This window comes from Rattus rattus, chromosome 2 (assembly GCF_011064425.1).
Source record: "Rattus rattus isolate New Zealand chromosome 2, Rrattus_CSIRO_v1, whole genome shotgun sequence".
Taxonomy (NCBI): Eukaryota; Metazoa; Chordata; class Mammalia; order Rodentia; family Muridae; genus Rattus; species Rattus rattus.
The window spans coordinates 169,918,151-169,930,643 of NC_046155.1; the positions used below are offsets into that span (position 1 = coordinate 169,918,151).

A 12,493-nucleotide genomic window follows, 5' to 3' on the forward strand; every position below is an offset into this window, starting at 1 on the left:
GAGAGCGTTTTGCCTGCATGCTTGCCTACGGTCACAAGGTGTCTGAGGAGGCTAGGAGAGGAGCTGGAGCTCCAGGAACTGCAGTCATAGACAGTTGTGAGCTATCAAGTGGGCACCGGGAATGGAACATGGGTCCTCTGGAAGGACATCCAGTGCTGTTTACCTGAGCCATCTCTCCAGCCCCACAAGTGTGAATTCTTAGCACTATTAATTAGAATTGTCCACTGTCCACAATGTAGATGGCATCATCATTTATATATACATCTTTCATGAATATATAGATTGGCCATCAGGCAAGCACTGTCAACTATACACAGTTTGTGTCCTGCCTCACAGGGAATCATGGAGTTGCCCTGATCTAGCTGCCTTGGGAGATATGCATCATGGGTTTTCCAGGCTAGAGCCTGTGACTCCTGGGGATCAATGTGTACCTTTCAGTTCCTGAGAAACTGAGGCCTTCCCTCAGACAGGGAAGCACACAGGTCACCCGTGTGTCTCTGCATTCCCTAGAAGCCAGAGAAACAAATCGAAGTTTGGCAGAACAATTGGTCTTAGACGTTAATCTGTGTACCCTGCGTGACTTGCAAACATCACTGTATCAAGGCAACTGCCATTCTATTGTGTTTTTGATAAGAGTGTAAAAAGTTTGATTGCCAGCCAGGCGTCGTGGCACATGCCTTTAATCCTAGCACTTGGGAGGCAGAGACAGGTGGATCTCTGAGTTCGAGGCCAGCCTGGTCTAGAGTGAGTTCCTGGACAGCCAGGGCTACACAGAGAAACCCTATCTCAGGAAAAAATCTGATCGCTTGGAATAAACTTGTCTCAGCCTCAGTCTTGCCAGGGCTGTTGGGAACATCCCTTCTGAGCATCGTCAGGAGACGCTGGCTGGGTAAGGAAGCAGTGTGCACTTACAAGTGGAGCCCTGAACAGGGACCCCGAAATATGGGTATCTATGAAAAACTTTTAAAAAATAAGGAGAGGAACCCCTGGGGGTGGTGTGTACACAAGTATAATCAGGCAGGAGACTAAATGATTGTTGGTGAAACTGGTACAGGCAGAGCCGAAGGAGCCGACATTTGTTTGCAGAAGTTTTGCTGACTTTATTGCTGGCGGAGGGAGGTGAAGCGGGACACCATCAGCCGATGAAATCTCCGGGGTTCACGAGTGAACTTCAGCCTTCTTTCCCAGAACTTGGTCCCAGTTAGGAAGAGCAATCAAAGGAGAATTAAATGCAAGTGATGCTTTTAGGCTGCGGAAAGAAAGAAAAAAAAGTGAGAGAGAAAAGGGGCACCTTTAAAATTAAAAGTGAAAGTTTTCTGGGAAGAGCAGGGCTAACACTGAGAACAGAAGATGGATTAAACCTGAGGACCCGTTATCTCTGTGTGTCTCTGCGTGTGAGGAGTTGAGGGTCCTCCTCCTCCTCCTTGTGGGGATTTTGCCCCTGCACCTCCAGCTCCAATTCCCTCTGCTCCCAGCCCCTGTCTGTCAGTCAGGTCCTGATGAGGCGGGGACTGTCTGTCTGACGCTGCTTCACAGCATCTCTTGACTGACTGCTCTCAGTCAGAAAACATTGTTGCGAAGGTTTCTCTTTTCAGTCACCATACTGGTCTCCCAGGCCAGAGACCCTTTACTGAGCCCAGGCACGGAAGAAGACGTGGAAGGATTTTTTTTCTTTTCCCGGTGAGCGAATGCTGGATCCTGCTAACCTAGGGAAATGAGTTAAAAACTATATTCCAGTTCATTTAAGACTCTTAAGCCTCCCAAGCAGGCTTGTGCTAGCATGGGCCAACCGTACAGCGTCTGCTTGATTCTGTTTGTGGCTATTTTGTTCCCTCTGACTGGAGGATCTCAGCAAAGCTTGTCTGACAGGGGTGACACTAAATAAGTGTAAAAGACCGAGTATTCAACAAGTTGTCAGGACCAAGCTATTAGAAATCCAGAAAATCATGTGCCCACGGCTTTTGAAGTGTTAGCAGGAGAAGGCATGCACAGTAATGCTAGTGACCGATGACACATCCTCCTGAGGCTTGGGGACAAACAAACGCTTTGGCACTGCAAACGTGGCATTACCGCATTCTGGGAAAAGGGCAGAGGAACTTTCCTAAATGACACAGGGCTCGATGAGCCACATCTAGAGTTTGTTTCTCATCTTCTGCAGACCGCCAATCGCCTGGCGGGTGATAGAGAGGCGGGATCTCATCTTCTGCAGACCGCCAATCGCCTGGCGGTTGACGGAGAGGCGGGATCTCATCTTCTGCAGACCGCCAATCGCCTGGCGGGTGACAGAGAGGCGGGATCTCATCTTCTGCAGACCGCCAATCGCCTGGCGGTTGATGGAGAGGCGGGATCTCATCTTCTGCAGACCGCCAATCGCCTGGCGGGTGATGGAGAGGCGGGATCCCATCTTCTGCAGACCGCCAATCGCATGGCGGGTGATGGAGAGGCGGGAAGATTATTGTCAAGCAACTGGCACGCTGAGAATGCTAGGGAGATGCTAATGGTTACCTTGGGCCTTGGGCCTTGGGCCTCCGTAAACTCAAGGGTCATCTCTGACTGTAGCCCTCCAAGGGCGGACAGTGAGTCAACTGTTGGCAGTCACTCAGTGAGAAGGGGGCAGATAGTGATGTACGGGCTGTTCTATTCCTCAGGAGAGGCTTCTTACAATGCTAGGTTAAAGGGCCGTCTCTACGCCGTTCCTTTGCATCTATAATTACAAAAGCTCTGCTTCCAGTGCCCCCTCTATTAACTCAGCCATCAAGGAAGGCAAATCCTCAACTTGGTACCAAAACCTCGTTGTTGCTGCTTCAGGGAGAGCTAAAGGGCTGTTTCCTCTTGCATTTATTAAATGCCAATAAAATAAAATAAGATTATTAGCAACATAATAAATATGATAATATAAAAATTACTAACAACATAATAAAATAATATTGCTAATATTGTAATTACATTACATGGGTAATACCTCGTGCCTGCTGAGACTAATAGAATGCCAGGGAATTTATTTGCTGAGGTATAAATTGGATTAACTCCTTATGGATTGATTACAGCTCCTGAGAAAATTAAACCTACTCCACTACTGCAACCTTCCTGTGAAGTCCTTAAGGGGGATCCTGAGCCTTCTCCTCCCAGAGAGCGGACTGAGCTTCCTCACAGATCATCACGGCAAGCTGGAAACGCTCACCTTCAGCACAGCTCAGATCCATTTGCTGTTCCTGCACTGTTAGGAATCCCTTCCCTCCAGAACCCCCACAGGATTGCTGCGGGACCAATAGAACGGATACATCTCTCTATCAGCCCCGAATCATGTTCTATTCTATTTCCAGAAAGAACCAGGCTCCAGGCATTACCCTCTGCACAAGTAGTATTTGTAGACGCCGCAACCTGTGTAAGGTTTCTAGCGGTGCTTCCCGGGTTTCTCCTTACCCGGGTGCCTCTGCACAACGGATGAGATTGCTCATGACTTACATCGCCTCACAACGGAAGCCTCAACCACTGGACTCAAACTCAGACTCACAATGCGCAGTGCTGGCTGGGCAGTGTCTAGAAACAGTGCAGCTCACTTCCTCCGGCACCTCTGCTCGTCTTATTACAATTAATTCAACAGAAAAAGCAGACGCCAGGAAATCCAGCCTATTTTGGCCATATCAGGTCACCTTCTAATCTTCCAGGACCTTCGAGGGAAATGTAAAGACAGATCCCCCCTTTAACACTAACTCTTCTCCTAGGAATTAACAACCTAAAGAAAATACAAGAATCCCACACACGGGTTGGGGATTTAGCTCAGTGGTAGAGCGCTTGCCTAGGAAGCGCAAGGCCCTGAGTTCGGTCCCCAGCTCCCAAAAAAAAAAAAAAAAAAAAAAAAAAAAAAAACTTCCATGTAAAACTTTTTTTTTCTTTTTTTTTTTTTTTTTTTTTTTCGAAAAAAAAAAAAAAAAAAAAAGAATCCCACACACACTTCCATGTAAACACTTTAGCATTAAAACCAGTCTGCACCACCCGAAGGGCAGGCTGTCCTGATAGTTAATGGGTGTCCTGCATGTGTAAGAGTTAATACCCACCTCTACCCTCTTATGCTGGGACTCCCCGAGGATTATTGCCAAGTCCTATCTGTCACATGGGTGCTCCTTATGTCCCCAGATTTGGGAAATTAGAATGTGTTTGTGTCATTCTGGACACTTATTCTTTTTTTTTTTTTTTTTCTTTTTTTTCCGGAGCTGGGGACTGAACCCAGGGCCTTGTGCTTCCTAGGCAAGCGCTCTACCACTGAGCTAAATCCCCAACCCCTGGACACTTATTCTTTACTCATTACTACCGTCCCCCATCTGGAGAAGCAGTTAAGGATGTTAACCCCCTTTTACTCAGAGGTTTCGCTATTTTAGACACCCGTAAAACATTAAAAACTGGGCACGCCATTGTGTACAAGGCTAAGCGTTTTCTGGAATTTGGCCAACAGTTTGAGGTAACCCACATCAGAGGAGTCCCATAGAAGACTCAGGGCCAGTCTTTTGTGGAAAGAGCCAATGGACAACTTCAACATTATTTTAAAACAAAGGAGTGGGAGGAGGGTGGTGTGGCTACTCCTCACAGAATTTTATCTTCTGTTTCATATATCTCAAAAAAAAATTAAATTTGGGCAAGGATGGCAAAACCTGCTGCAGAAGGATTTTTGAGGCCTCCCTGAAAACATTCAGTCACGGTCCATTAGAGAGATGTTATATCACACAGATTCAGAAATTCGCTGGGCCTGAGGGCATGTGTGTGTAAAAACGTGGCAAAGGTTTTTGGTCCTTATTTTTCTGTCTGCCATTGAACCGTGGCCGGTAGGAATGCCCTGGGAATTTGTCGTTGCTGTTGTTACACTGGGAAGCCTTAAGATTAATTTGCTACTCTGCATTGTCTACTGTAAAGATTGACTTGCATCCCCTGAAATTTAGAAAACAAAAGGGGATGGCAGGGGCTCTTGGATTCAGCCTGGTCCTAAGAAGCACACATCTTAGGTTTTCAGGTTAGAGTCCATGGCTCCTGGGGCCCTTTCAGTTCAATGCCCTCCCTCAGGTAGTGCAGTCATTAAGCTCTCCTTGTATTTCTGCATTCTCTAGAAGTCAGCAAAGCATAAAGACCTGGGCAGAACAATTAGTCTTAGACATTAATCTTGGGTACCCTGTCCAGCTCGAAACTGTCATTGTATCCTGGCAACTACCACTGTACTCTTCCTGGTAGCCACCATTACATTCTGTTTCTGACAAGGGTATATAAAAAAAAAAAATCTGAGGGGTTGGGGATTTAGCTCAGTGGTAGAGCTTGCCTGGGAAGCGCAAGGCCCTGGGTTCGATCCCCAGCTCCGAAAAAAAGAACCAAAAAAAAAAAAAAAAAAAAAACTTTAAAAAAAATCTGATTTTTGCTATAAAATTGTCACAGTCTCAGCCTTGCTGTGACCTCCCTCCTACCTGGCCCGATTTTAATCTCCACTGACCCCGTCAGGAGACTCTGGCTCAGTAAGTAACGTCAGGGTCAGTGAGAGAAAGCACAGCCTTCTCCTTCATCCTCTGGTTAGGGGCAACCCCAGCAAACCTGGGAACCTGTGATTCCGCGTCCAGTAAGAGAGGATGTGGGCTGGGCAGGTCTGGGGCTCTATTGAGTAAAGCTGACTTACTTCATGACAGTTTCATTTCCTGGACCAGACTTCCACTCAAGCCGCACAAGCCTGAAATGGACATCTCTGAACCCACAGATCCTCTCCGAGGCACGGACACCTCATAAGGTCTGCAGGGTGTGGCCCTGGACAGATAAGCTCGTGCCACCCAGGGCCTGTGCGACCCTGCCTCAGTTTCCCTCTAACAGGACACATGGTAAATGATCATTGCCATGCCTGGGAATTAACCTTAAACAGGAACAACGACCTGACCTTCCATGAACCAGAGTCGGTGACTACTTGCCGACAGGAAATGATCCCTGGGCTGGACACCCTGGAGAGCAAGGAGCTGCCACTGTGCACTGTCCCCTCCCGTCTTTTCAGGGCTCTCAGTGACGTCCCATAGGAGCATCGGAACAGTTGGCTGGCCGGCTTTCATATCTCTCCACCTATGTGAGCACACTGAGTCTCAGAAGGAGATACCCAGGTGAGCTGCCTCAGACATGGCTCTCACTAGGTGACTGTCACCAGCAGATAGGCCATTGTCTCTGTCAGCTCTGACAAGAGGTCAAATTTCAGCCCAGTCTCAAAGCCTCCCAGGCTCCCGGCATCCAGGCTGGGATGGAGTCTGGAGCAAAGCCTCTGGGAGAATCTCATGCTTTCCTCAGCCAGGCCAGCCTGAGTCCTGAAGGGTCTTTCTCAAGGCCACGTTCAGGATAAGCGTCCTAAGATACTGGGCAGAGTCTGACATCCTCAGACTGAGTTCACCGTCTCTTCTCTGAAAGAGTGGGCCCAAGCAAGGCATTGCGGTTTGTTTCTGTTGGTCTCCACTCGGCGTGTCCTGTACTAAGTGCTCGATCCACAATGTGGAGGGCATAGTAGAGTCATCTAGGATTGGCAGTTCTGTGTGTGAACCCACGACCCGGAGGTTACAGAGAAATACTTACGGTATACACGAAATTGCACAGGCATTTGTAAAGCATTATAGTCTCGATCTATCACAGATAGTGTGTAGGTTCCCTCATCCTTCTTGGTGACATTTTGGAAGAACAAGGATCCATTGCTGTATATTGTCTCTCTGCCGCTGTGTGCAAACCCTTCTTGACTCATATTATCGGATCTTACATATCGTGCAATTTCACTCTTTAAATCCGTAGTGGTTCCCTTGTACCAGTAAAAGACTCGGAACTCCTGCGGCAGATTGTGAACGAGTAAAAGAACGCTCTTCTCCTCAACAACGTTGGGTGGCACAGCGTCTACGGTGAGTTGGGCAGTGGTGAGAGGGCTCCAGTAGGTTAAAAGTGAGGCTAAGAGGGAGGAGAGAAAGATCAATATCAGGACCTTCCCAACTCTTGGCCTTGCTGTGAGCGAGTGTCCTACTGGGTGGCGGCCAGCATCACCTCCGTTCCTCAGCAGTGCTGACCCTTCCCCCTGTAGGAAATGGTCTCTCGGAGTTCACACAGGTCCTGCTCACTGCCCTCAGATCCCTGCTCACACACAGAATCTTTGCTGAGTGTAGGGTATCTTCTCTGACCTCCTCCTCTAAAGACCCCGCGTCTTCATTTTCTGACCTTTGCCTGCTTCGTTTCTCTTGAAGTGTTTGTCCACCCGACCCCACCTTCTAGATGTCCTCGCTGGTCTGTCTCTCTGCTCAGGAGAACCAGGGCTGTGAGGAGGACCAGTTTGATTTTGGCTTAACCCCCGCTGCCTGGCACAGGCTCATATACCTGCGTGAGAATCAGTGTCCCGGAGGCTAGGGTTTATTTGCAAACTTCTCAGGGTGGCATCCGATGGTGCTGTTTACTTGCCCCAGTTGGGTTTTACACGGGGTCACCCTGACAGAGCTGTGGACTTCAGTCTTCAGGATGCCCTGGCCAGTGCGATAAACTTAACAACGGGGAACAACGGAGTTTCTCCTCCCCACTTGCCCCTTCACATTCACCCAGAGCTTCCTGTTGCTGTCAGGCTTCAAGCAGAAGCCAGAGGTCCCTCCTCAGGTTCCTTTCCTCTCCCAGAAGACCCCATCCAGTCTCGGAGCTCCCCTGCTCTCTACCGCGAGGAATGTCTCCTTACCTGTGAGCAGTAGTCCCCTCCAGGGAATCTGCCCTCTGAGGAGACGAGCCGAGGCTAGCTCCATAGTCTCTGCTGCCTGCTAGGTTCTTCTCTGGGGAAGAGATTTGGCTCCAACACGGCTGCCTGCCAAGCCTGGCTGCTCTGGTAGCCACCCTGCTTTTCATAGCAGAACCGAGTCTCCTCCCAGAGGAGGGCACCTCCCAGAGTCACGTGGGCTGGGGGTGGAGCCTGCGACTCTGACAATGCTGTTCTCTCAGTGCTGTCCTCCCATCCTTCTATTCCTCTCTTTCCCGTTCAGTGTTCTAGAACATACTTTGAGCAGCAAGGCTGAGAAGTGTCCTGTGCCCTGGCCTTGTGGCCAGCAGCAGCAGCAGCAGGAATTCCTGCCCTTCCAATAGCCTAGAGTGACACAAAACTCCAGGGGAGCCCTGTGTGCTGTGTTCCCAATGCTTGGGGAAGGTGGGATTTACTCTGGCAGGAAGTGGCGGAGTTATCTCTAGGGTTGGGAGAGGCCTAGATAAGTGGTGACGGGGTAGGACCCTGATCCGTTGTCAGTGGTGACACCAATTAGGTGTCTGATCCAAGGATACAAGTTGTCTCATGGAGTCCTGTGCTGGCTGAATGTGATTCAGGTCTGCCCATGTCCTCCCTGGTCTTTGCAGGACGCCTTTGTTCTCCTTGGTGAACGCCCTGGGATCTCCCATCTTTCCCCATGGATGATGGAAGACGGAAGGGATTACATAGGGTGTCCTTGCAGAATGGAGTTCTCAGAAATACAGGAACGAGCCAGTAGGAGAGTATGGTTATGTGAGGGAGCTAACTTCATGTCTGTTGGAACTGGGATGGAAACCAGGCTGCAAGCTAGGTTCATGCCCTAGGAGTTTTCCCTGCTGATTATATGGCTCAATGGCTCCCCCTGGTGTTCATGACGAGAGCTGCAGCTCATGTCTAGGCTACCCTAAGGATGGTAACCAGGCTCCCAAGGCTGTGGTGGAACTGAGCACTAAGTTTCCCCGAAAAGCCCAGGTGTGTAGGTCCTTTGAGGATCCACTCAGCGTTTTGCTAGAGACTTTTATAGCAGCGAAGTGAGACTCGCTGCCATTTTGATCTGCAGTTCCACGATGACTAATGACGTTGAACCCCCTTCCCCATGTGCCTAGTAGCTCATTTGTACATCTTGTTCAGGGGCAGGAATATCCAGAACTTTGTTCTCTCTAAAATTGACTTATTATGACTTTTAAATTTTAAAGCAAAGTACATTCATTCACCAACAATAACATAGTTTAGAACTATAACCTTTAAAAAAAAATGGAAGGGGTTGGGGATTTAGCTCAGTGGTAGAGCAAGCGCAAGGCCCTGGGTTCGGTCCCCAGCTCCAAAAAGAAAAGAAAAAAAAAATGGAAGCCTCTCCGTGTTTGTAATTCCTGACGTGTTAATATTTACGATTCAGTTGCAGTTAAGTCAGCATCCCTTGGAATTAAAAAAAAATACATAATTATGACTATTGAAGCATACTTCTGAGTATCTTCACTCTCTATAATTTTTATGGCTGAGATTCTTGTCTGAAAAAGTTGGTGGTGCACCACGGAGCAGCAGGCAAAGAAGTTACCTCGTCGCTGAATTCCCAGGGCTGCTGCCAACTCAGTCATGGAAACCACCAGCACCTCTGAGGCCACCGGGACAGACAAGTGCATGGCCTCCACACAGAGACCTGACGGGACATGGCGCAAGCAGCACAGGTTCCAAGAAGGATACGTGCCGCAAGGGGAGGAGGTCCCAGTCTGTGAAAACAAGTAAGTGAAGCTTTTCAACACTAAACCAGAACTTCCCCCCAGGGTTGAGCCCTGAGGCCACCACACCGGTCACCTCAGACCTGACAGTGGTGAAGCAGGCCTCTCCATGACAGCCAGATGCAACCTGAAGCGGAAGGAGAAGAGGAAGCAGCAGCAGGAGAAAGACGCAGAGGCCTTGAGCAGGACTCTTGATAAGGTGTTGCTGGGAGACTCAGCTCAGACGCCCAGTGCTCTCTATGGCCCCCAGGCCATCCCTCTAGCTGCCTCTGATGCCTCCGACTCTTTTGCCACTACAGGGAAAGCTGAGAAGATAAAGAACCTGAGGAAGAAGCTGCGACAGGCGGAGGAGCCGCAGCAATGCATCCAGGAGGTCAGCCAGCCCAGCAGAGAGCAGCTGGAGAAGCTGGCACGGCGGAGGGTGCTGGAGGAGGAGCTGGAGGACTTAGAGTTGGGCCTGCGAGGCTTCAGGAGTAGGGGAGTGGACTGCAGAACAAACCATGCGGTGCCTTGGGGTCCAGGGAGTGTGGGCTGCAGCAGTCAGGAGGGGCACCCCCATACTGGCTCACTTCCCCCTCCTGAGGCCGACTCCATCCTCCAGGGCCTAGGCTCTCCTTCATCCCTCCCCTTCCTCTCAGCTCCTGGTTTCGAACCTTTCCCTTCCATCAGTGTTCACAAGCCGAGCGCTGACCCGGAGGTACCTCTGCTGCTGACCTGGGTGTCTTGTTGAAAAGAAAACCAGGCAGGGTAGGAGTCCGTCAGAGATCTGAGGCTGAGGGTACAAGGAGTACCCACGTTTTGGAGTCTTGGTTCCTGTTCACAGTGTTTATGAGTTACTTCTCTGACCATCCTGAACCTTTCTCCTTCTTCTTTTTTTTTAAAGAAAGAATAAATTCAAGCAGACGACAAAAAAGAAAAGAAAAAGAAAAAAAAAAGCTGGTGGCACTTAGAAGAACTGCACTGTACACAAACATTCAAACAATGAAAAGCAGAACTTCAAATCCAGGCCTCCTAGTAGGGTATTAGCCCTGCATGGAGTCCCAAGCGGACACGTGTTACACGTCGAGAGAGCATTCAAAGGACCCACACAAAGCACAGCATAGCATGTGTGTGAGCTCATTAGGGAGCGTTTTGTCTCTTTAAAATTACCTCGTCATTGCCAGGTGGTGGGCACACACCTTTACCCCAGCACTCAGGAGGCAGAGGCAGGCAGATCTCTGTGAGTCCGAGGCCAGCCTGGTCTACAGAGTGAGTTCCAGGACAGCCAGGGCTACACAGAGAAACCCTGTCTTGAAAACCAAACCAAACCAAACTCCTTCATGTTCTCCTTCCTTAATGTTGTACCGCATCTCCACATATCTAATTACATACGTACATGCATACATTAGAGGCCAGGATCCACATACAAGAAAGAACATATGATTTTTTTCTTCCTGAAATTAGGTGATCTCGTTTAACATGTTACCTTCTGAGTCCATCCACCTTCCTGTAAATTTTGTGGTTCGTCTTTCTGTAGAGACAGACATTGTTTCACTCTGTATGTGTGGTAGACTCGCATTGTGCATTCCTCTGCCGATGGAGATCTGGGGTGGTTCCGCTTCCTTGCTGTCTGGGATGGAGCAGCCATAACCGTGGGGTGCAGATATGTCAACGGTAGGCTATAGGTTCTCTGGGTATATGTCCAGTGAGATGGCTGAGTTATGTGGTATTGCTAATCCTTTGAGGAACTTGCTTGTATAATGACTCTATTAATTCGCACACCCACCAGCAGTGAATAAATGTTGCCCTTTCTCCACATTCTCTGCAACATATCAGTTATTTCGATTACAGCTATTCTAACTGGAGTGGACTGGTCTCTCACAGTAGTTTTAATTTGTATTTCTCTGATGATTAAATATTGCTTTTTTCCCCCCTGAAATGTACCAGTTTTTTAATTCCAAACACAAAAGCCATATCACAGTTACAATTTACAAGTGCATTTTTCTGTCCTGTAGATTGTCATTTCGGTTTGTACTTTTAATTCACAAACTCAGTAACTTAGGGTTACCATTGCTGTGATGAAACACCATGATCAGAAGGGGGAGGGAAGAGTTTATTCAGCTCACACTTCCACATCCCTGTTTATCACTGGAGGAAGTCAGGACAGCAACTCAGACAGAGCCAGGCCTGGAGACAGGAGCTGCTGCAGAGGCCATGGAGGGTGCTGCTTACTGGCTTGCTCCTCATGGCTTGCTCAGTCTGCTTTCTTATAGAACCCAGGGATGGCCCCACCCACAATGGGCTGGACGCTCCCACATCAATCACTAATTAAGACAAATCCCTACATGTTGCCTAGAGTCAGATTTTGTGGAGGAATTTTCTCAATTGGGGCTCCATCCTCGCAGATGACTCTAGCTTGTGTCAAGTTGACATAAACTTATCCACACATGCTAAGTAAATTTGACTAGAGCATGGAGGCCAATCCTCATTCACAAACCAACATTTGTTCTTTTTAGTATGTTCTTCTAGGATTTAAAAGCAAATTAAGCTTTCACATTTGAAGATGTTTAAAAGTATCCAGAACATGGTGTGTCCTTCTGCTTCTCGGAAAGCCTTTGGAGGTAGACCAGTTTTCTATTTTTTTTCTTAAGGTTTCAAAGGAAGGGTCAGGGGAGGCGATTTTATGCTCAAGAGGGAGAGAGTCCAGGGAGAGACAACTGTGAACCAGGAGGCATCTCTGGGATGAGCTAGAAACCTAGAGTAACGGAGATTCCCAGGAACCAATGATGGTGACCCTAGCTAAGATTCCTAGCAGTGGGAGAGATGGAGCCAAAATGAGCCATTAGGATACTGACCCAACCACAAAACCTTTGACCTACAATTGTCCTGCCTACAAGATGTGCTGGGGTAAAGAGTGGTGCAGAAAGTGACCAGCCATGGGTCCAGCTTGAGACTGATGCCATGAGAGGGAGCCCACCCTTGACACTGGCCAGGACACCAGGAGCCAGAGGTTGGATAG

General features: G+C 48.7%; 1 protein-coding gene and 1 pseudogene across 1 annotated transcript; one reads left to right on the forward strand and one right to left on the reverse strand.

Moving 5' to 3' along the window:
- Positions 1–1,077: 1,077 nt before the first annotated feature.
- On the reverse strand, positions 1,078–7,968 carry LOC116892478 (carcinoembryonic antigen-related cell adhesion molecule 1-like). The gene is made up of 3 exons (XM_032894207.1): positions 7,706–7,968; positions 6,580–6,939; positions 1,078–1,249 (listed from the first exon to the last, which is right to left on the reverse strand). Exons 1-3 carry the CDS (start codon positions 7,767–7,769, stop codon positions 1,245–1,247), a joined length of 429 nt encoding a protein of 142 aa, XP_032750098.1. The 5' UTR covers positions 7,770–7,968; the 3' UTR covers positions 1,078–1,244.
- A 1,384-nt stretch (positions 7,969–9,352) lies between these two features.
- Positions 9,353–10,225, forward strand: LOC116893388 (annotated as a pseudogene).
- Positions 10,226–12,493: the final 2,268 nt, after the last annotated feature.

Coding starts and splice junctions, on each gene's coding strand:
- LOC116892478 (XM_032894207.1), bottom strand. CDS start 7,769: ATGGAGCTAGCCTCGGCTCGTCTCCTCAGAGGGCAGATTCCCTGGAGG. Junction 6,940..7,705: donor GAGGGGACTACTGCTCACAG/GTAAGGAGACAT, acceptor CCTCCCTCTTAG/CCTCACTTTTAACCTACTGG.